The sequence below is a fragment of the Rhinoderma darwinii genome, chromosome 8 (genome assembly GCF_050947455.1).
Source record: "Rhinoderma darwinii isolate aRhiDar2 chromosome 8, aRhiDar2.hap1, whole genome shotgun sequence".
In the NCBI taxonomy this organism is placed as follows: Eukaryota; Metazoa; Chordata; class Amphibia; order Anura; family Rhinodermatidae; genus Rhinoderma; species Rhinoderma darwinii.
This window is the reverse complement of record NC_134694.1, coordinates 125,478,168-125,503,669: the sequence shown is the minus strand read 5'-3', so window position 1 is coordinate 125,503,669 and position 25,502 is coordinate 125,478,168. Positions and strand designations below refer to the sequence as shown.

The following is a 25,502-nucleotide window of genomic DNA, read 5'->3' as shown; positions in this document are numbered from 1 at the left end:
CTGCAGTACATCATGTTTTATACTCCAGTCACATCGAGAGCTGCAGTCACAATTCTGCTGTCAGAGAATTCAGTACTCCAGTCACATCCAGTGAAGTTTTAAGCATAGTCTAGGTAAAAAGGGAACATTTTGACAAAAAGTTACTGGTTGACAAAAACATTCAGAGCTGCACTCACAATTCTGCTGTTACATCATGTCTTATACTCCAGTCACATCCAGAGCTGCACTCACACTTCTGCTGTAACATCCCGTCTTACGTTTGTTGCCAGGCAGTGGTAATACGCTTATATTTTACAGCTGGGAGTATAATGTGTTGTTGTGTCTGATCTTATTTTTCTCTCTTGCAGTCTTTCCATTACGCATCGCTGAGGGTTAAAACCAAAAAAAGATCAAAAGGTAAAAACGGAATGAACGTCTAGTCCTCCGTATGGCAGCAGTTCCTTTCTCGTAGTTCATGCGCTTACAATAAATCTCATGAATGGGCTGAAGAGGGTCACATATTCTATACAGGGTGATGTGCCTGGCGCAAAATCACCCCTCTCCCAACTTTAGACTCCTGGATCTGGAACCCCAGTGCTTCTACCTACATTATCTGTATTATGTGACACTGCCCCAGGAGTGGTGACAATCTCAGGGTTAAAGGGACCTACTCTAACTTTAGTCCTAAGGCCGGGGCTCTGTGTTTTTTTATTAATAAAGAGCTCAAAATCCTCTGGTTCCGTTCCCACATCTATAGTGTAACATGGTACAATTCTGCCTTCCTGCTGCTGCCACTAGGGGGAGCACACTGCACAGGAATTTTTTCAGCTCTCATTGAGCTCAATAATAAATTCATATGTAGTGAGCTCCTCCTAGTGGTGGCAGAAAGAATAACAGTCTTTACCTGTTTTTTCTTTCTGAACTATTCATAGGGGGGTTTCATATACTAGGGACCCCTCTTCCCCCCTCCTGAGCGCGCTGCTGTCTTGGTAAGTCTCCACTGCGTCGTTTATTTAGTACATTACAGGTCCTTCAGCTCTGCAACCTGTGCCCTTGAGTGGGGGAGGGGGATTATAAGACACTTCAGCTCATATATTCTTGTTATAGATGAGTCTAGAGAACACATGTAAATATTTGGCATTGAATAAATCAGGGCTCCCCCCTTCATCTTAGGAGGTTCACTCACAAGCAACAGCAGACGGCGAATTTCCTGCAAAGACCTCGGACACGGCGATTGTGAGGGCTGGCTATGGAAAAAGAAAGACGCCAAGGGTTACTTCACCCAGAAGTGGAAAAAGTACTGGTTCATTCTGAAAGACTCGTCCCTGTACTGGTACACCAACCAAAACGTGAGCAGCAGCAGTATCACCCCTTCATTTCTTAATGATCTGGAGGCACGAGGCATTAAAGGGCTCGTCTAGTCTTATGTCTGCAATGCCTAAAGTGCACCCAACAATCCCAGCAACGAGAGGTGGTGCAGCCAGAAATTGTGGGTCTCAGATGTCGCTTTACTTCTGCTCCCCCTCCCCTCTCACAGACACAGAGGGAGAAGCTGCAGCTGCATCCCCCTCCTCCCGATCTTAAATTTATTCATGAATAGTTTAGAGACCGCCGAGTTGTTTCGTGTTTTCATGGCATTCTGGGAGTCTGACAGTGGGCGCCAGCATCTGATGGGTGGTCTGGGTTTAGTGCAGACGTCTGCTCCTTATTACAACATTGGACTCATGGTTGTTTTTCTTGTTTATTTCGTGTTACTCTTGTTTCAGGATGAGAAGGCGGAAGGTTTCATCAGTTTACCAGAATTCAGGATAGACCGGGCCATCGAATGTAGGAGGAAACAGTGAGTACTGCGCCGATATCACGCAGCAATATATCGTATCATTACAGCAAATGTGGCAGCAGGTGGAGCATTATCCTGATAGAGACGCGGATTACACTCCCCCTGTATAGTGTCACCGCCGCACAGTGAAAGGTTCTGTCATCCTACAAGGAATGCCCCAGTCTGAGCGAAAATATAGAACTTATATATATATATACTGTGGGGAGCAGTATATAGTCCAAACTGTGCTCCTCTTATTGGAGGCCAAAGACTTACATAGTGGAAGGGTCTACCCAGCAGCACCAAGTATTTCAGGAGAGGAGTGTGCTGATATTCTGGAAAATCACATACTGAGGTTTACATAGTGGATAAAGCAGGGTTACTAGCAGTACAGAGTATTTCAGGAGAGGAGTGTGCTGATATTGTGTGAGGACACAGAGTTATATAGTGGAAGGAGCAGGGTCTCCCCAGCAGCACAGAGGATTTCAGGGAGGAGTGTGCTGATCTTGCCCGAGGTCACAGACTTACATAGTGGGAGGAACAGAGTTTCCCCTGCAGCACAAAGTATTTCAGGGGAGGAGTGTGCTAATCTTGTGGGAGGTAACAGAGTTATATAGTGGAAGGAGCAGGGTCTCCCCAGTAGCACAGATGATTTCAGGGAAGGAGTGTGATCTTGTGGGAGGTCACATACTTACAAAGTAGAAGGAGCAGGGTCTCCCCAGCTGCACAAGGCGTTTCAGGGAAGTAGTTTGCCGATCTTGCGGGAGCACATACTTACAAAGTAGAAGTAGCAGGGTCTCCCCAGCAGCACAGAGTATTTCTGAAGAGGTGTGTGCTGATCTTGTGGGGGCACTCATATGAGGCTCCTCTCACATGCTGGGCAGTGGATACATTGTCGTTGTCCATGGAACTAGTTTCCCCACATCAGGGTCGCTCTTGCTGTTGTTGTGGCCGCCCCAGCAGTATATAAGAGTGTGGCTGGGGCTGTATATATTAGAGGCGCTGCACCCCGATTCCGTGTATTTCTCCTGCCTCTTCCTGAGATAACAGCGAATGTTGTGTTTCCTTTTCCAGCGCCTTCAAAGCTTGTCATCCAAAAATTAAGAGTTTCTTCTTCGCTACAGACTGTCTGGAAGAGATGAACAGGTGAGATCAGGCGATCGCTCCTCCGTCCACACCACAACCTCCATCTTCATTATTCACCTGACAACTTGTATATCTGACATTTGTTACCAGTGTGTGAATGTGAGCGGCCTGAGATGATGAGAGTTACACCGTAGAATTACATTGTAGCGCGAACTGAAGAGCGCTACTTCACGTGATGCTCTAGCCACATCCAAAGCTGCAGTCTGCTGGTTTTCTGTTAGGCCAGGATCCCATACGCAGTTTTGATGCAGTTTTTTTTAGCCACAGGAATAGACACAAAAGAAAGGAGATGATCAGTCTTTTCTTTACACCTTTCCTTCCTTCTGGATCCACTTCTGCCTCTGGATCCAAAAACGGCATCAAAACGGCACATTAAGCAGCAGAATTTTGACTTCAGCTCTGGATGTACATCTGAAAAGAAAAATATCCTATAGAATAGCTGCAGAATCTTGCAGCCTCGGTTGTGTTCTCTGTATATGGTACAAAGTTAGGTCCAGAATTATTTTGACAGTGACACAAGTTTTGGCATTTTATCTGTTTACCACAACATATTGAATATCCAGTTATATAATGAAGTGCAGACGCTCAGCTTTAATTTGAGGGTCTTCACATCCTAATTTGAGGTAGGGTTTAGGAATTACAGCTCTTTAATATGTAGCTGCCTCTTTTTCAAGGGACCAAAGGTATTTGGCCAATTATCTCACAAGCTGTTTAATGGGCTACATGGACTATTCCCTTGTTAATCCATCATCAGTTAAGCAGGTAAAAGGTCTGGAGTTGTTTCCAGGTGCGGCATTTGCATTTGGAAGCTGTTGCTGTGAACCCACAACATGAGGTTAAAGGGGCTCTCAATGGAAGTGACACCGACCATCGTCAGGCTGAAAAACATGAATAAATCCATCTGAGAGAAGCACAAATGTCAGGAGTGGCCAAATCAACAGTCTGGTACATTCTGTAAAAAAAAGAGCACACTGGTGATCACGTGACCTCCAAAAGGCCTGGACGTCCACGGAAGACAACAGTGGTGGATGATCGCAGGATCCTGTCCATGGTGAAGAAAAACCCTTCACAACATCTACCCAAGTGAAGACTCTCCTGGAAGTAGGTGGATCAGTAACTAAGTCCACCATAAAGAGAAGACTTCATGACAGCAAATACAGAGGGTTCACCACAAGGGGCAGACCAATAATCAGCCGCAAAAATAGAAAGACCAGATTAGACTTTACCAAACAACATGTAAAGAAGCGAAACTAAAATCAACCTGGACCAGAATGATGGGAGGAGAAAGTGCACATGGTGGAGGCAGTGTGATGGCACGGTGGAGGCAGCGTGATGGCATGGTGGGGGCGGTGTGATGGCATGGTGGAGGCAGTGTGATGGCATGGTGGGGCAGCGTGATGGCATGGTGGGGGCAGTGTGATGGCATGGTGGAGGCAGTGTGATGGCATGGTGGGGCAGCGTGATGGCATGGTGGGGGCGGTGTGATGGCATGGTGGAGGCAGTGTGATGGCATGGTGGGGCAGCGTGATGGCATGGTGGGGGCGGTGTGATGGCATGGTGGGGGCGGTGTGATGGCATGGTGGAGGCAGTGTGATGGCATGGTGGGGCAGCGTGATGGCATGGTGGGGGCGGTGTGATGGCATGGTGGAGGCAGTGTGATGGCATGGTGGGGCAGTGTGATGGCATGGTGGGGGCAGTGTGATGGCATGGTGGGGGCAGTGTGATGGCATGGTGGAGGCAGTGTGATGGCATGGTGGGGGCGGTGTTATGGCATGGGCAGGGATTTACTTTCTGCTCAGATTCCACCACATGCAGCAGGTGATTGGACGTCGCTTCACAGGACAGATGGACAATGACCCAAAACAAACTGCGAAAGCCGCCCAGGAGTTTATAAGGCAAAGTGGAATATTCTGCAATGGCCGAGTCACCAGATTTCACCCCGCTCCAGCATTTCACCCCGATCCAGCATTTCACCCCGATCCAGCATTTCACCTGCTGAAGACAAAACGTAAGGCAGAAAGAGCCGCAAACAAGCGACAAGTGAAGACGCGGCAGTAACGGCCGGGCAAAGCCTCACAGAGGAAGAAACCAGCGTGTGGTGATGTCCATGTGTCCAGACTTCCGGCCGTCATTGCTGCACAGGATTCTCTACAAAGTGTTAAAAAAAACCATTTCATTTATGAGAATGTTAATTTATCCAATTACTTTTGAGCCCCTGGAATGAGGCGGCGGTGTAGAAAAATGGCGGCAATTCATAAACGTTTCACAGGAGATTTTTGTTCAACCCCTTGAATTAACCCTGAAAGACTAAACTTCAATTTCATCTCAGATGTTTCATGTCAAATCCAATGTGGAGGTCAAAATCATGAAGATTGTGTCACCGCCCAGATAATCCTGGACCTCACTGTACATTGTAATAATTGTCATAGTGACACGGACCTCCCGGGATTCTCAGCAATTCCCTCATCTCTTGGTATTATTGGAATCCCGTCGCTCCGGGCTGTGGGGAGTTTCATGTTTCGTGCTATTGCAGGGTCACTCAGCAGAATACGACTTCTCACACATCCAGTAGTCTGGAGTCCGTGGTCTGTACATTTGGGTGCAATTGCCCTTTAAAACCCCAGAGTGAACCCCACTTTCTGAGCGGCCATTTAACTATCGTCCTATTTCATGGCTCTTGGTCTTTGCAGCTTCGCCTGTGATGACGGGGAAATTGTGTTACCCGGGGCGGTGGCTGTGACGACGGCGGCTGATCTAATCCTCCTGCAGCGCTGCCCTACGGGATCACAGACTTTGTTCTGAAAAATTAATGCGTCCTGCTGCTTTCTCCAGTTTACATCAGAGACGCCCGGACTGATAAATAAATAATCGTCACGCAGATTTCAATATGGAATTTACAATGAATTATTTTACTTTCTTACACAGGAGCCGCCTATAGGAAAGAGAAAGGGGTGGCAGGTCCCCCAAAATATAGCAGATCAAAAGTGGCCCCATTACTGAATCTTGATCATATTATATCATATGGCTTTAATAGAACTTCCCTAATCAGGAAACAGCAGTGGAACCCCCAACAATAAGCAAATTACAAAGGGACCTTTATGATGGAAATGGGCTATCCAAACTAGACTCCACCAGCAGAATAATGAGTGCAGCTCTGGAGTATAATACAGGATGTAACTCAGGATCAGTACAGGATAAGTAATGTAATGTATGTACACAGTGACTCCACCAGCAGAATAGTGACTGCAGCTCTGGAGTATAATACAGGAAGTAACTCAGGATCAGTACAGGACAAGTAATGTGATGTATGTACACAGTGACTCCACCAGCAGAATAGTGAGTTCAGCTCTGGAGTATAATACAAGATGTAACTCAGGATCAGTAGAGGATAAGTAATGTAATGTATGTACACAGTGACTCCACCAGCAGAATAGTGAGTGCAGCTCTGGAGTATAAATACAGGATGTAACTCAGGAGCAGTACAGGATAAGTAATGTAATGTATATACACAGTGACTCCACCAGCAGAATAGTGACTGCAGCTCTGGAGTATAATACAGGATATAACTCAGGATCGGATCAGTACAGGATAAGTAATGTAATGTATGTACACAGTGACTCCACCAGCAGAATAGTGAGTGCAGCTCTGGAGTATAATACAGGATGTAACTCAGGATCAGTACAGGATAAGTAATGTCATGTATGTACACAGTGACTCTACCAGCAGAATAGTGAGTGCAGCTCTGGAGTATAATACAGGATGTAACTCTAAAGTCAACCAGCAAAATTTTGAAAGCGCTAAAATTCAGAGAAAAAGTATAACGAAGTATTCAGTACGTTACTGGACATGTTATAACGGGTTAACACTGAAATGTTGTTCAGAGCAGAGCTACGCATTAAATTTCATTTTTCAGTGTAATAATGGTTTTGGTTCAATGTGTCAGTGAAAGTATCAGCCTGAATTCTGGGGCAGGAGAGATTTTTGCTGCTGTTTTTAACTTACAGAGGATTGTCTAGAATGAGTCATTGCAACAAATTCTCAGCTGGACAGTACAGGTTTTCATTCTCTAGATGTAAACAAGAATGGCCCACTGATGGCAAGCAGAGATTTTGAAAATGGTGAGGAATTAAAACACAAAGTATAATAGAAAGTTGCAGAAGTTTTCATTATATAAGATTAAAGGGTTCAAGATCAGACTTTAGGGGCGACTGTCACCTCATACATAAATACGGCATTGGGGGACGTCGCTCTTTAGTACTGAGGGATGTGAGCGGAATATGAAGTTACTAATGATAGGAGGAGGAGCTGATGAATTCTCCTGTGAAGAATGGGGCAGATGTGCAGGGGGTGGTCGCCATTGTGGCGGTTTCTCCCGGAGACAATGCTGCTTTTGTGTTCCATCATTTTAATCATTCGCTCTTGTGTGGAATGTAATGTGCGACTGGAGCTTTGTATTTATGGCTGCGTCTATAGCGTTGTGTACGGTGGGGGGATCGCAGCTGAGGCCGCAGCCTCTGGTCTACAAGGTGCTTCTTGTTTGCAGTTAGACATTAATATTTGTCATGATCCGGCTGAATCTGAGCCAGGAGTGTGCGGGGGCCATTACTGACGCCCTGAGCCATGCCCCCTGAATGCCAGCTGTATAGATGAGTCTTACGTCTTGGGGGGGTAATTCGCTTTTCTTTTAGCACAGAAAGGCAGAAGCAGTGGGAGACGACAGGCCTAAAAATAACCCACCCATATCACAAAGCTCGTGACGGGTGGATTCCTGGACCCACTGAGGAGCGCGGAAAATAAGGGGTGAAGAGAGAAGTTCAGGAACAGGGAGTGGTTAAGATCAAAGGGCTCATCCCGTCTATATAAATAAAGCTTTTTAGGTCAGGACGGGTTTTCAGACTCCAGATGTAAAGTAGAATGTTCCATTTAGTGACAGCAAGCAGAGATCTTATCAATCCTGAGAATTTGAATCGCAAAGTCAATTAGAAAATTGGGGAACCTTTCCTTATACAATAATTATAGGGGTTTTAAGGTATTTAAACTTTCATGTCTTATCCTCAGTGAGTGCCACGTTATTTAATTGTTTACACGGGTACAGCTCCATACATACATTGCGGCAGTGCCTGGTACTACAGCTTGGTCACTGTTATGACAGTTTTGCATGTAACAATTGTGCGGACATAAACAAGCATTTCATATTGCCACTATTGGAGCTGCAGAGAACAGAATGTTATCATGTAACTCTATGGGAGCTGTATATATCTGTATGTAGTGAGCGCCCCCTAGTGGTGACTGCAGGCAGCAGAATGCTATCCTGTAACTCTGTGGGAGCTGTATATATCTGTATGTAGTGAGCTCCCCCTAGTGGTGGCTGCAGATAGCAGAATGTTATCATGTAACTCTATGGGAGCTGTATATATCATATCTGTATGTAGAGAGTTCCCTCTAGTGGTGGCTGCAGGCAGCAGAATGTTATCATGTAACTCTATGGGAGCTGTATATATCTGTATGTAGTGAGCTCCCTCTGGTGGTGGCTGCAGGTAGCAGAACGTTGCGTGAAGGAAAGAACTATGCTGGCAATGTTTTTGGGGATCGGTCTGCTGACACTATTGATGGCCTGTGTTATGGACAGAGTTTACTATAAAAAAAAATATTCAGTCTTACCGTAACTGTAATTAGCTGTGGAAACGTATACATTTTCATTATATAAAGATAAACCTTTATTTGCGGAAACCGTTACACCGTATGTAGTATGGATCACTGAAGACAGAACATGATGATCTGCTGCCACCTACTGGAAAAATATCAGAATACAGCCAACATCTGCTGCCACCTACTGGACATGTATCAGAATACAGTGATGATCTGCTGCCACCTACTGGACTAATAGCACAATGGGGCTTAATTATTATTTTAATACTGTCATAAGGACGACACTAAACAAAGGGAGAATGAGTCTTTTCTCAGGACGGCCTGCGCTGTACAATGAATTTAGTGCAACCAGACACTTTTCTTCTTTATGCCTCTTCATGTTGCTGGCTTAATAATTTGGTCATAAATTTGGTGCAAGCATTGCGCATTCGCGAGCTGCGCCCCTTTGAGGGAACATTTTTTCATCTGTTGCAGTACAATATTAGTATCCTGCGCACGGTACGGCCGCTGTACTGTACTGAGGACTTCTAATCACGCTCGTTACATTGGTTTTAGCAAATGATTTTATTTATAATGATGTGAATTTTTTTTATCGATCACTTATTAATGATGTACACAAGTGGATTGTTACTTTCAGGGTTAGGGGGAACTGCCATAAAATAACCACGACCATCACACAACCTCAATGTTTTACTATGAGCACGGTTGACGGCAGTAATCACAGATTGTCTGACCCAGCCCGGTGATCTAGAGATGACATCAATAATATCTCACATAATATGGAAGGAAACGTTGTGTCAATATAAAGACGTCTCATCATTAATATCATTGAGAGATCATCATATTCCCTGCACTGTACACAGTAAGAGCGAGTCCTGACCACAAGAGCCTACAATCTAATGTCTTTAATATTGTCACTGTAGATGGATGAATCGTCTGGGCCTCGCTGCTATTGGGTATACACCAGATGAGAAGGACATCAGACCCAATGAAGGTAAAATCGTTATCAGTTCATTATTTTGCCCATTTATAAACAATTTGACATTTCAGAGAATAATGTGGTCAGTTATTGAGAGAATGTGGGTTCCATTCACTGCAGATGTCATGATTCAGGCAACATTGTAATCAACGTCAACAGAGTCATTACTAGAAAATCAATGGGGTGGTAAAGGGGTTAATAGGGACTACCTGGTGGACTAGGGCAGCATGTTAATACCATTCAGATTTCTTCTCCTGCACTGCACAGGTTATACTGGTTATACAGGTCATACTGGTTATACAGGTCATACTGGTTATACAGGTCATACTGGTTATACTGGTCATACTAGTTATACAGGTCATACTGGTTATACAGGTCATACTGGTTATACTGGTCATACAGGTCATACTGGTTATACAGGTCATACTAGTTATACAGGTCATACAACAGGTCACACTGGTCATAGAGGTCATACTAGTTATACTGGTCATAGAGGTCACACTGGTTATACCGGTCATACTGGTCATAGAGGTCATACTGGTTATACCGGTCATACTGGTCACGAAGGTCATACTTGTCATACTGGTCACACTGGTTATACTGGTCAGTGCAGGAGTCAATTCTCTCTATAGCCGTGCTCTGCCGTCTAATGGACATGACAGTGGAGTGGAATACTTTTATGCTACACGCTCAGAATGCTGCTGTGGGCCCCGTCCTCAGGGGGCCCCCAGGAAATGTGGCCCCTGGGAATTTGCCCTGTTTATGATGCTCTAACCCCTGATTGTCATTTGCATTGATCTGAATCCACAGTAACGCTCCACCTGTCATTATCAGATTACTGGAGTGAAAGTGACCAGGACGACGTTGATGGCTCCATGACATTAAAACAGGAACCTCAGACCACAGCGAGCGACAACTACCATCGGACCTCCTCCGTAAGTGCACAGGATGATGATGAGGATGATTGTATCCTAATAGCACACACACACATATCCCCTGTATCACACATTATTAGGGGGGTCTCTGTGCCGCTATATGACACCCCCTACTAAACCGATGTCACACGGCAGAATTCAGATCAGTATTAGGAAGCCAAAACCAGGAGCGGAACCAACGCAGAATGAAAGTCTAATGAAACATTTGTACGTCTTCCGTGTTTTGGATCCACTCCTAGTGATGGATTAAAAATACTCACCCCGATACTGCAGAGAAAAAAACCCACTAAATTACTGATGCAAATATATCCAATGTAGAGACTGATATCTCAGTGCAACAATATTACACACCTCAGATATAAGAAGCATGGATCATTATATAAATATATTATATCAGTGATGTCAGCAACAGGGGGCGGGGCTGTGACAACCTCTCACACATGATATACAGGCTGGTTGTCAGTAGTAATAGATGAATAGCTGTTACTGTATATAAGATGTGTGGATCTCATGTCTGATCAGTGTAATTATATTATATATCAGTGATGTCAGTAACAGGGGGCGGAGCTGTGACAACCTCTCACACATGATATACAGGCTGGTGTCAGTAGTAATAGATGAATAGCTGTTACTGTATATAAGATGTGTGGATCTCATGTCTGATCACATGTAATTATATTATATATCAGTGATGTCAGTAACAGGGGGCGGGGCTGTGACAACCTCTCACACATGATATACAGGCAGGTTGTCAGTAGTAATAGATGAATAGCTGTTACTGTATATAAGATGTGTGGATCTCATGTCTGATCACAATGTAATTATATTATATATCAGTGATGTCAGTAACAGGGGGCGGGGCTGTGACAACCTCTCACACATGATATACAGGCTGGTTGTCAGTAGTAATAGATGAAAAGCTGTGACTGTATATAAGATGTGTGGATCTCATGTCTGATCACAGTGTAATTATATTATATATCAGTGATGTCAGTAACAGGGGGCGGAGCTGTGACTACCTCTCACACATGATATACAGGCTGGTTGTCAGTAGTAATAGATGAATAGCTGTTACTGTATATAAGATGTGTGTATCTCATGTCTGATCACAATGTAATTATATTATATATCAGTGATGTCAGTAACAGGGGGCGGGGCTGTGACAACCTCTCACACATGATACACAGGCTGGTTGTCAGTAGTAATAGATGAATAGCTGTTACTGTATATAAGATGTGTGGATCTCATGTCTGATCACAATGTAATTATATTATATATCAGTGATGTCAGTAACAGGGGGCGGGGCTGTGACAACCTCTCACACATGATATACAGGCTGGTTGTCAGTAGTAATAGATGAATAGCTGTTACTGTATATAAGATGTGTGTATCTCATGTCTGATCACAATGTAATTATATTATATATCAGTGATGTCAGTAACAGGGGGCGGAGCTGTGACAACCTCTCACACATGATATACAGGCTGGTTGTCAGTAGTAATATATGAATAGCTGTTACTGTATATAAGATGTGTGGATCTCATGTCTGATCACAGTGTAATTATATTATATATCAGTGATGTCAGTAACAGGGGGCGGGGCTGTGACAACCTCTCACACATGATATACAGGCTGGTTGTCAGTAGTAATAGATGAATAGCTGTTACTGTATATAAGATGTGTGGATCTCATGTCTGATCATAATGTCATTATATTATATATCAGTGATGTCAGTAACAGGGGGCGGGGCTGTGACAACCTCTCACACATGGTATACAGGCTGGTTGTCAGTAGTAATAGATGAATAGCTGTGACTGTATATAAGATGTGTGGATCTCATGTCTGATCACAATGTAATTATATTATATATCAGTGATGTCAGTAACAGGGGGCGGGGCTGTGACAACCTCTCACACATGATATACAGGCTGGTTGTCAGTAGTAATAGATGAATAGCTGTTACTGTATATAAGATGTGTGGATCTCATGTCTGATCACAGTGTAATTATATTATATATCAGAGATGTCAGTAACAGGGGGCGGGGCTGTGACAACCTCTCACACATGATATACAGGCTGGTTGTCAGTAGTAATAGATGAATAGCTGTTACTGTATATAAGATGTGTGGATCTCATGTCTGATCACATGTAATTATATTATATATCAGTGATGTCAGTAACAGGGGGCGGAGCTGTGACAACCTCTCACACATGATATACAGGCTGGTTGTCAGTAGTAATAGATGAATAGCTGTTACTGTATATAAGATGTGTGGATCTCATGTCTGATCACAGTGTAATTATATTATATATCAGTGATGTCAGTAACAGGAGGCGGAGCTGTGACAACCTCTCACACATGATATACAGGCAGGTTGTCAGTAGTAATAGATGAATAGCTGTTACTGTATATAAGATGTGTGGATCTCATGTCTGATCACATGTAATTATATTATATATCAGTGATGTCAGTAACAGGGGGCGGAGCTGTGACAACCTCTCACACATGATATACAGGCTGGTTGTCAGTAGTAATAGATGAATAGCTGTTACTGTATATAAGATGTGTGGATCTCATGTCTGATCACAGTGTAATTATATTATATATCAGTGATGTCAGTAACAGGAGGTGGAGCTGTGACAACCTCTCACACATGATATACAGGCAGGTTGTCAGTAGTAATAGATGAATAGCTGTTACTGTATATAAGATGTGTGGATCTCATGTCTGATCACATGTAATTATATTATATATCAGTGATGTCAGTAACAGGGGGCGGGGCTGTGACAACCTCTCACACATGATATACAGGCTGGTTGTCAGTAGTAATAGATGAATAGCTGTTACTGTATATAAGATGTGTGGATCTCATGTCTGATCACAGTGTAATTATATTATATATCAGTGATGTCAGTAACAGGGGGCGGGGCTGTGACAACCTCTCACACATGATATACAGGCTGGTTGTCAGTAGTAATAGATGATTAGCTGTTAATGTATATAAGATGTGTGGATCTCATGTCTGATCACAATGTAATTATATTATATATCAGTGATGTCAGTAACAGGGGGCGGGGCTGTGACAACCTCTCACACATGATATACAGGCCGGTTGTCAGTAGTAATAGATGAATAGCTGTTACTGTATATAAGATGTGTGGATCTCATGTCTGATCACATGTAATTATATTATATATCAGTGATGTCAGTAACAGGGGGCGGGGCTGTGACAACCTCTCACACATGATATACAGGCTGGTTGTCAGTAGTAATAGATGAATAGCTGTTACTGTATATAAGATGTGGGGATCTCATGTCTGATCACAGTGTAATTATATTATATATCAGTGATGTCAGTAACAGGGGGCGGGGCTGTGACAACCTCTCACACATGATGTACAGGCTGGTTGTCAGTAGTAATAGATGAATAGCTGTTACTGTATATAAGATGTGTGGATCTCATGTCTGATCACATGTAATTATATTATATATCAGTGATGTCAGTAACAGGGGGCGGGGCTGTGACAACCTCTCACACATGATATACAGGCAGGTTGTCAGTAGTAATAGATGATTAGCTGTTACTGTATATAAGATGTGTGGATCTCATGTCTGATCACAATGTAATTATATTATATATCAGTGATGTCAGTAACAGGGGGCGGGGCTGTGACAACCTCTCACACATGATATACAGGCCGGTTGTCAGTAGTAATAGATGAATAGCTGTTACTGTATATAAGATGTGTGGATCTCATGTCTGATCACATGTAATTATATTATATATCAGTGATGTCAGTAACAGGGGGCGGGGCTGTGACAACCTCTCACACATGATATACAGGCAGGTTGTCAGTAGTAATAGATGATTAGCTGTTACTGTATATAAGATGTGTGGATCTCATGTCTGATCACAATGTAATTATATTATATATCAGTGATGTCAGTAACAGGGGGCGGGGCTGTGACAACCTCTCACACATGATATACAGGCCGGTTGTCAGTAGTAATAGATGAATAGCTGTTACTGTATATAAGATGTGTGGATCTCATGTCTGATCACATGTAATTATATTATATATCAGTGATGTCAGTAACAGGGGGCGGGGCTGTGACAACCTCTCACACATGATATACAGGCTGGTTGTCAGTAGTAATAGATGAATAGCTGTTACTGTATATAAGATGTGTGGATCTCATGTCTGATCACAGTGTAATTATATTATATATCAGTGATGTCAGTAACAGGGGGCGGGGCTGTGACAACCTCTCACACATGATGTACAGGCTGGTTGTCAGTAGTAATAGATGAATAGCTGTTACTGTATATAAGATGTGTGGATCTCATGTCTGATAACAGTGTAATTATATTATATATCAGTGATGTCAGTAACAGGGGGCGGAGCTGTGACAACCTCTCACACATGATATACAGGCTGGTTGTCAGTAGTAATAGATGAATAGCTGTGACTGTATATAAGATGTGTGGATCTCATGTCTGATCACATGTAATTATATTATATATCAGTGATGTCAGTAACAGGGGGCGGGGCTGTGACAACCTCTCACACATGATATACAGGCTGGTTGTCAGTAGTAATAGATGAATAGCTGTCACTGTATATAAGATGTGTGGATCTCATGTCTGATCACAATGTAATTATATTATATATCAGTGATGTCAGTAACGGGGCGGAGCTGTGACAACCTCTCACACATGATATACAGGCTGGTTGTCAGTAGTAATAGATGAATAGCTGTCACTGTATATAAGATGTGTGGATCTCATGTCTGATCACAGTGTAATTATATTATATATCAGTTATGTCAGTAACAGGGGGCGGGGCTGTGACAACCTCTCACACATGATATACAGGCTGGTTGTCAGTAGTAATAGATGAATAGCTGTGACTGTATATAAGATGTGTGGATCTCATGTCTGATCACAATGTAATTATATTATATATCAGTGATGTCAGTAACAGGGGGCGGGGCTGTGACAACCTCTCACACATGATATACAGGCTGGTTGTCAGTAGTAATAGATGAATAGCTGTGACTGTATATAAGATGTGTGGATCTCATGTCTGATCACAATGTAATTATATTATATATCAGTGATGTCAGTAACAGGGGGCGGAGCTGTGACAACCTCTCACACATGATATACAGGCCGGTTGTCAGTAGTAATAGATGAATAGCGGTTACTGTGTATAAGATGTGTGGATCTCATGTCTGATCACAATGTAATTATATTATATATCAGTGATGTCAGTAACAGGGGGCAGGGCTGTGACAACCTCTCACACATGATATACAGGCTGGTTGTCAGTAGTAATAGATGAATAGCTGTGACTGTATATAAGATGTGTGGATCTCATGTCTGATCACAGTGTAATTATATTATATATCAGTGATGTCAGTAACAGGGGGCGGGGCTGTGACAACCTCTCACACATGATATACAGGCTGGTTGTCAGTAGTAATAGATGAATAGCTGTTACTGTATATAAGATGTGTGGATCTCATGTCTGATCACAGTGTAATTATATTATATATCAGTGATGTCAGTAACAGGGGGTGGAGCTGAGACAACCTCTCACACATGATATACAGGCTGGTTGTCAGTAGTAATAGATGAATAGCTGTTACTGTATATAAGATGTGTGGATCTCATGTCTGATCACAGTGTAATTATATTATATATCAGTGATGTCAGTAACAGGGGGCGGGGCTGTGACAACCTCTCACACATGATATACAGGCTGGTTGTCAGTAGTAATAGATGAATAGCTGTTACTGTATATAAGATGTGTGGATCTCATGTCTGATCACATGTAATTATATATCAGTGATGTCAGTAACAGGGGGCGGGGCTGTGACAACCTCTCACACATGATATACAGGCTGGTTGTCAGTAGTAATAGATGAATAGCTGTGACTGTATATAAGATGTGTGGATCTCATGTCTGATCACAGTGTAATTATATTATATATCAGTGATGTCAGTAACAGGGGGCGGGGCTGTGACAACCTCTCACACATGATATACAGGCTGGTTGTCAGTAGTAATAGATGAATAGCTGTGACTGTATATAAGATGTGTGGATCTCATGTCTGATCACAGCGTAATTATATTATATATCAGTGATGTCAGTAACAGGGGGCGGAGCTGTGACAACCTCTCACACATGGTATACAGGCTGGTTGTCAGTAGTAATAGATGAATAGCTGTGACTGTATATAAGATGTGTGGATCTCATGTCTGATCACAGTGTAATTATATTATATATCAGTGATGTCAGTAACAGGGGGCGGGGCTGTGACAACCTCTCACACATGGTATACAGGCTGGTTGTCAGTAGTAATAGATGAATAGCTGTTACTGTATATAAGATGTGTGGATCTCATGTCTGATCACAATGTAATTATATTATATATCAGTGATGTCAGTAACAGGGGGCGGGGCTGTGACAACCTCTCACACATGGTATACAGGCTGGTTGTCAGTAGTAATAGATGAATAGCTGTCACTGTATATAAGATGTGTGGATCTCATGTCTGATCATGATGTGATGGTTACACTATTTTGGGAGTTGTTAATTTTGATCATTTTTTCCTTCCAGGTGAATTCCTCGAGTCCATTTCCAGAACAGAAGCACGGACGCCACTTTTCTAGTGAATCCACCTACTCCCACTCCTCGGCTGAAGACCCCAGACCGGACGCTGTGGGCAGCACGCACTCCTCTGGTTGTCGGCCCACATTTAGAGAGCGACGGTCCTGGCAAGATCTGATAGAAACCCCTCTGACCAGTTCTGGACTCCACTTTCTCCAGACCGTGCCTCCGGATTCTGAATATGTGGCTGGACGGACAGGAATGTCCCCGGAAAGGAGAAGACAAGCCACGCTACCGGTCCAGCGGCGCCACAACCATGAACGGGATGGGCCCTTTCCTCTGGCGGAGTGTCCCAGGGGCCACACTGCACTCACCAGGGCACAAAAACAGCGCAGCCAAAGTTTACCCAGAAACCGGGACGCCAGAGGGAAGAACCGCAACAAGAACGCTGGACTGTTAGAGGAGAAGCCCGAGGAGGAGCCGCTGAAGAGGAAGCACAGCAGCTCCAGCAAAGAAGGTGAAGTCTCCACAACAGCAATCCAACATGTCTGACAAATATAGGGAAGGTCTCAAAACTTCAATATAGCCACTATAACGTCACCCAGCTTTCCCATACCCCAGAATGTCAGATATGCAACAGTATACGAGCAGGGGATGTCAGAAGATCAAGGGTTAAATAGAAGGATTTGCCCTTCAGGATAATGGGATAAATGGGTAGCAACCACTATGTCTTCTATCACAGGCCCCTGCACCCAGCTTTCCCATACTCCCGAGAGTCAGTGCTGCCTAGTTATACAGGAGCGGAGGACGTGTCATAGCAGGTATGCCAGTCAGGAGACAACAAATACCAAGTCAGCCAATATGACCACCATTACAGCTGCCATAGGTTTATCACACGGCTTTCCCAGACTCCTGAATGGCACATTTCTCTAGTTATGCTGTTATATATACTCAAGTCATGTAGTGGTGCATAACTAGGCAGATTAGTCCTTCTCAATGAATTAGAAGATCATCAAAAGGTTCTATTTCCAGCAGTTTTTTTCTTGTAATGTTGATGATTATGGGAACAGTTACTGAAAACCCAAACTTTAGTGTCTGAGAAAATGAGAATATTATATAAGCCCAATATCAAAAATGATATTTAATACGAAATGTCGTCTAAGGGTATGTTCACACGAGGGCGTCCGTAACGGCTGAAATTACGGGGATGTTTCAGCCTGAAAACATCCCCGTAATTTCAGCCGTAACGGCATGTGCAGGCGCTTGAACGCCGCGTCAATTACGGACGTAATTGGCGCTGCTATTCATTGGAGTCAATGAATAACGGCTCCAATTACGGCCAAAGAAGTGACAGGTCACTTCTTCTACGCGGGCGTCTATTTACGCGCCGTCATTTGACAGCGGCGCGTAAATATACGCCTCGTGTGAACAGACAAACGTCTGCCCATTGCTTTCAATGGGCAGGTTTGTCAGCGCTATTGAGGCGCTATTTTCGGACGTAATTCGGGGCAAAAACGCCCGAATTACGTCCATAATTAGTGCGTGTGAACATACCCTTACTGAGAAGTCTGTCCAGTATCTGCCCCCAATACTTGGCCAGGGCTCCGGCTCTGCATGAATTCCTGCATCAATGGCGTGGCATGGAGGTGATCAGCCTGTGGCACTGCTGAGGTGTTAACAATGCGGCGTGGCATGGAGGCGATCAGCCAGTGGCACTGCTGAGGTGTTATGAATGCGGCGTGGCATGGAGGTGATCAGCCTGTGGCACTGCTGCGGTGTTATCAATGTGGCGTGGCATGGAGGCGATCAGCCTGTGGCACTGCTGAGGTGTTATCAATGCGGCGTGGCATGGAGGCGATCAGCCTGTGGCACTGCTGAGGTGTTATGGAAGCCGAGGTTGCTTTGATATCGGAGTTGGTGGAGCCACACCGCATTGATAACACCTCAGTAGTGGCACAGGCTGATCGCCTCCATGCCACGCAGCATAGATAACACCTCAGCAGTGCCACAGGCTGATCGCCTCCATGCCACACCGCATTGATAACACCTCAGCAGTGCCACAGGCTGATCGCCTCCATGCCACGCCGCATTGATAACACCTCAGCTGTGCCACCGGCTGATCACCTTCATGCCACACCGCATAGATAACAGCTCAGCAGTGCCACAGGCTGATCACCTACATGCCACGCCACATAGATAACAGCTCAGCAGTGCCACAGGCTGATCGCCTCCATGCCACGCCACATAGATAACAGCTCAGCAGTGCCACAGGCTGATCACCTTCATGCCACGCCACATAGATAACAGCTCAGCAGTGCCACAGGCTGATCGCCTCCATGCCACGCCGCATTGATAAAACCTCAGCAGTGCCACAGGCTGATCGCCTCCATGCCAGCCGCATTGATGAAGTAATTCATGCAGAGTACTGAGGGCAGATACTGGACAGACTTTTCAGTAGGATGATATTTCGGTATTAAATATCATTTTTTATATTGGGCTTATATAATATTCTCATTTTCTGAAACACAAAATTTTGGGTTTTCAGTAACTGTTCCCATAATCATCAACATTACAAGAAAAACTGCTGGAAATAGATCCCTCTGTGTGTGATGAATCTATAGAATATATGAGATCCCTCTGTGTGTGATGAATCTATAGAATATATGAGATCCCTCTGTGTGATGAGTCTATAGAATAAATGAGACACTTTTTGATGATATTCTAATTCATTGTGACGGACTAGTATGTTCTTAACCCTAAAAGAGCTGGATGACAAGACTGATGTTCACACAGCTTTCCCAGGAACAGATGTAACACGTAGTGTGATGTGACCTCTCGTACCTCCATCGCCTCTGTGTATCCTCAGCCTCACATTCCCCATCTCTGCTCTAGATAACAAGAAAGAGACGGGGTGCAGCACGGACGGACTGCAGGAGCTTTACAAGACGCTGGAACAAGCCAGTCTGTCAGCATTCGGGGAGCAGCGGCTGTCAACCAAGCAGGAGTTCAGGAGGTCCTTCATAAAGAGGAGCAACGACCCCGTCCTCAACGAGAACCTTCACCGCATCCGAGTCTTGAAGAGCACTTTAAAAGTAAGAAAAGCCCAGGGTCATATTCCAGCCCATGAGACCGACGATGAAATCCGAGATTGTAGATACAGGACCTCAAATAAATAAATATATATATAATCCCCATACAGAGTATATGTATATATATTTTACATGACATTAGTAACATCCTGTATTATACTCCAGAGCTGCACTCACTATTCTGCTGGTAGAGTCACTGTGTACATACATTACATTACTTATCCTGTACTGATCCTGAGTTACATCCTGTATTATACTCCAGAGCTGCACTCACTATTCTGCTGGTGGAGTCACTGTGTACATACATCACATTACTTATCCTGTACTGATCCTGAGTTACATCCTGTATTATACTCCAGAGCTGCACTCACTATTCTGCTGGTGGAGTCACTGTGTACATACATTACATTACTTATCCTGTACTGATCCTGAGTTACATCCTGTATTATACTCCAGAGCTGCACTCACTATTCTGCTGGTGGAGTCACTGTGTACATACATTGCATTACTTATCCTGTACTGATCCTGAGTTACATCCTGTATTATACTCCAGAGCTGCACTCACTATTCTGCTGGTGGAGTCACTGTGTACATACATTACTTATCCTGTACTGATCCTGAGTTATATCCCGTATTATACTCCAGAGCTGCACTCACTATTCTGCTGGTGGAGTCACTGTGTACATACATTACATTACTTATCCTGTACTGATCCTGAGTTATATCCTGTATTATACCCCAGAGCTGCACTCACTATTCTGCTGGTGGAGTCACTGTGTACATACATTACATTACTTATCCTATACTGATCCTGAGTTATATCCTGTATTATACTCCAGAGCTGCACTCACTATTCTGCTGGTGGAGTCACTGTGTACATACATTACATTACTTATCCTGTACTGATCCTGAGTTATATCCTGTATTATACCCCAGAGCTGCACTCACTATTCTGGTGGTGGAGTCACTGTGTACATACATTACATTACTTATACTGTACTGATCCTGAGTTACATCCTGTATTATACTCCAGAGCTGCACTCACTATTCTGCTGGTGGAGTCACTGTGTATATACATTACTGATCCTGAGTTATATTCTGTATTATACTCCAGAGCTGCACTCACTATTCTGCTGGTGGAGTCACTGTGTACGTACATTACATTACTTATCCTGTACTGATCCTGAGTTATATCCTGTATTATACTTCAGAGCTGTACTCACTATTCCGCTGGTGGAGTCACTGTGTACATACATTACATTACTTATCCTGTACTGATCCTGAGTTACATCCTGTATTATACTCCAGAGCTGCACTCACTATTCTGCTGGTGGAGTCACTGTGTACATACATTACATTACTTATCCTGTACTGATCCTGAGTTATATCCTGTATTATACTCCAGAGCTGCACTCACTATTCTGCTGGTGGAGTCACTGTGTACATACAATATATTACTTATCCTGTACTGATCCTGAGTTACATCCTGTATTATACTCCAGAGCTGCACTCACTATTCTGCTGGTGGAGTCACTGTGTACATACATTACATTACTTATCCTGTACTGATCCTGAGTTACATCCTGTATTATACTCCAGAGCTGCACTCACTATTCTGCTGGTGGAGTCACTGTGTACATACATTACTTATCCTGCACTGATCCTGAGTTATATCCTGTATTATACTCCAGAGCTGCACTCACTATTCTGCTGGTGGAGTCACTGTGTACATACATTACATTACTTATCCTGTACAGATCCTGAGTTACATCCTGTATTATACTCCAGAGCTGCACTCACTATTCTGCTGGTGGAGTCACTGTGTACATACATTACATTACTTATCCTGTACTGATCCTGAGTTACATCCTGCATTGTACTCCAGAGCTGCACTCACTATTCTGCTGGGGGAGTCACTGTGTACATACATTACATTACTTATCCTGTACTGATCCTGAGTTATATCCTGTATTATATTCCAGAGCTGCACTCACTATTCTGCTGGTGGAGTCACTGTGTACATACATTACATTACTTATCCTGTACTGATCCTGAGTTACATCCTGTATTATACACAAGAGCTGCACTCACTATTCTGTTGGTGGAGGAGTCACTGTGTACATACATTACATTAATTATCCTGTACTGATCCTGAGTTATATCCTGTATTATACTCCAGAGCTGCACTCACTATTCTGTTGGTGGAGGAGTCACTGTGTACATACATTACATTAATTATCCTGTACTGATCCTGAGTTATATCCTGTATTATACTCCAGAGCTGCACTCACTATTCTGCTGGTTCAGTCACTGTGTACATACATTACTTATCCTGTACTGATCCTGAGATACATCCTGTATTATACTCCAGAGCTGCAGTCACTATTCTGCTGGTGGAGTCGCTGTGTACATACATTACTTATCGTGTACTCATCCTGAGTTATATCCTGTATTATACTCCAGAGTTGCACTCACTATTCTGCTGGTGGAGTCACTGTGTACATACATTACATTACTTATCCTGTACTCATCCTGAGTTATATCCTGTATTATACTCCAGAGCTGCACTCACTATTCTGCTGGTGGAGTCACTGTGTACATACAATACATTACTTATCCTGTACTGATCCTGTATTATACTCCAGAGCTGCACTCACTATTCTGCTGGTGGAGTCACTGTGTACATACATTACATTACTTATCCTGTACTGATCCTGAGTTACATCCTGTATTATACTCCGGAGCTGCATTCACTATTCTGCTGGTGGAGTCACTGTGTACATACATTACATTACTTATCCTGTACTGATCCTGAGTTACATCCTGTATTATACTCCAGAGCTGTACTCGCATGATAAGTCATGTATTTATAATGACTATGGGCTACAGTTTCATGAGACTAAATGCATTAGGAGTCTAGCAAAAAATCCTTCTACAGTTACACATCTGTCTGATTTATTGTTTCAATGTATCAGTGCAGGTAAAATGTATAAATCTGGAGTCCAGACTATCAGCAGAGGAGAGAGCCTTGTGGTGCTGCTGCTGCTGCTGCTGTGTTTAGCTTATAGAGTAGATTATAGTGCAGCATTCCAGCTGTTGAGAAACTACAACTCCCAGCAGGCCCATTCAAGTGTAGCTTATCAGGGCATGCTAGGAGTTGTAGTTTGTCAACATCTGGAGAGACACAGGTTAAAGAACACAGTTATAGTGGATAGTCTAGACTGGAAAGACCTGTAACAGCTGAAAGAATATTCTCAGTCACTGACTTCAAGCAGAGATATGGAAAATAGCGTGGAATTGAAAGGCACAGTCTACTAGAAAGTTGCAGATCTGTTCATTATCCAGTGTTTACGGTTCCTGAACTTTATTTCCTCCTGTTACAGGCGAAAGAAGGCGACCTCTCCCTCATTAACGCTCTCCTCGAGGACCCCACATTGACCGCCAAGAAGTTCACAGACTGGAAGCAGAAAAACCTACAGTTTTTTATGGATATTTGTGAGTATAGCGGAACCCTGAAACCTCAGAACGGAGCCTCCGACCTCACTGCCCCCGCGGCTCAGATCTCGCACACCCATTCCTTCATCGAAACGCACGTCTGACCGGCGGGAGAAGCCCCGCCCACAAACAATACGTCCCCTCCCCCCCAGGTGCCGCCATGACTTGTGACCTGAGAGATGCACTGTAATATTTGTACATAATGTAATCAATGGATTGTAAATAGATTGGATACGAGAATAGCGCCACCAGATGCCTCTGACGCTGCATGACGAGCAGAATTCTTCTTATTTTATGGATTCTCTTTGCTTTATGTATCAGGGTCGGCATCCACGCTGAATTGTCATGTGCGCTCCCCGGATACCCAGCGAGCAGCCATTGTGTGAACTGCGTCAGCAGCAATCATGATACTACTCTGCAGCAATGGCGCTCAGTGCACAAAATGGCGGCATAGACAGGGAGCCTCCCCTACGTCCATCTCTCATATGACAACCTCCGAGCCATTTCATATTGATATAGATACGCCGTCCGCCTAGGGCTCCCTATCTGTGTATAGAAATGATCCCGCCAGGATATTAGGATCGACTTTCCCGCCTTTCATCCATAAGCAGCGAGCAGATTTACCGTCCTGGACGCCGTTATCCATTGTTAGACGCATTATTTTGTCATTCTGAATCTCCTGGGAGCGGAGGAAGAGGTTCCAGGCTGCACATGAGTATACGGCTCAGCCTCTTAGTGCCTTAAGATGTATATGGTGCATCCTGCAGACCGCGGTTTTCCTGCACGAGAGTTTGAATTGCGAAACCGCCGGGTAACGGTTGCTGGTGGCGGTCTGTTCTGCGGATGCTTCAGCCCTGGACTTGTCCTTGCAGGATGATGATTGATCTCTCCACTGTGATTATTGTGCCACTAGCCTGTGACTTTATTTACCGGTCTATGGACTGAAAGCGAAACGCGATGGGTCCGCCGTATTCATGTGAGTTCAATGGATGTGAAACGCGTGGTAGAGGAGGCCGCCTATGGACTGAAAGTGAAACGCAGCGAGTCGGTCGTATCCACCAGGAGGCGCATCAAATATATGCGAAGCGCGCTGCATCGGGAATCTGAGATGGAACATGGAGTCTGTACGAGGACAGTGAGCACCGGGTTCTTCCAGCTCCTGTGATCTGACGCTTGTAGCCGAGGTTCGTCTCTTGTTTACTGCTCTTTGTCGCTTATGTCACTTTCACGGACGACTCGTTTTACTATGTTCACAGTCCGGTGGGAGAGGCACGTAGACATTACACGCATTTCACACGGGACTTGTAGGGCAGTTCTGAAGTGATGGGGGGGGGGGCAGATTAACCAGAATAATCCCATCGCACAATCCCCTGTTCTGTTACATTATGTTCTGCGGTGGACGCAAACAATTTACCATTTATGGCGCGTTCAAACCGTTGCTGCAGAAAGGTGTCGGCCATTATCGCGTGCAGCGTGGCAGTACAAACGTGATGACGTGTAACCGCGACAGCAGAGGCTGAAATCCGGAATTCGGTTTGTCGGAACCTTTTATTTTACCCCTTAAAGGGACGATCCCATTCGGAGCCGCTAATATTAGAGTATTGTTAGTCGTGCGGTTCTATAATATGTCCCGACGCCCAGTGATTTATACTCAAAGATTACATCAGGGACTGAGGCTCTCGGGCGGCGCTAGGGGAGGTGATCGCATCGTGAAGTTAATGGCGGCATCACACGTAAACCGGAGATGGAGAGTCTCATCATCCCAACGATTGTTATCAGTTTCCGGATGACCC

At 44.1% G+C, this 25,502-nt stretch overlaps 1 protein-coding gene across 1 annotated transcript in view; it reads left to right on the top strand.

The window, feature by feature from the left end:
* LOC142660082 (connector enhancer of kinase suppressor of ras 2-like) overlaps positions 1–25,502 on the top strand; it is a 72,279-nt gene extending 46,777 nt beyond the window's left edge. Inside the window, exons 9-17 of the mRNA XM_075836728.1 lie at positions 348–396; positions 1,153–1,328; positions 1,746–1,819; positions 2,873–2,944; positions 9,517–9,587; positions 10,407–10,507; positions 17,135–17,642; positions 20,018–20,217; positions 23,598–25,502. Coding sequence (XP_075692843.1) covers positions 348–396; positions 1,153–1,328; positions 1,746–1,819; positions 2,873–2,944; positions 9,517–9,587; positions 10,407–10,507; positions 17,135–17,642; positions 20,018–20,217; positions 23,598–23,813 — 1,467 coding nt within the window. The 3' untranslated portion in view covers positions 23,814–25,502. The remainder of the gene's footprint in view (positions 1–347; positions 397–1,152; positions 1,329–1,745; positions 1,820–2,872; positions 2,945–9,516; positions 9,588–10,406; positions 10,508–17,134; positions 17,643–20,017; positions 20,218–23,597) is intronic.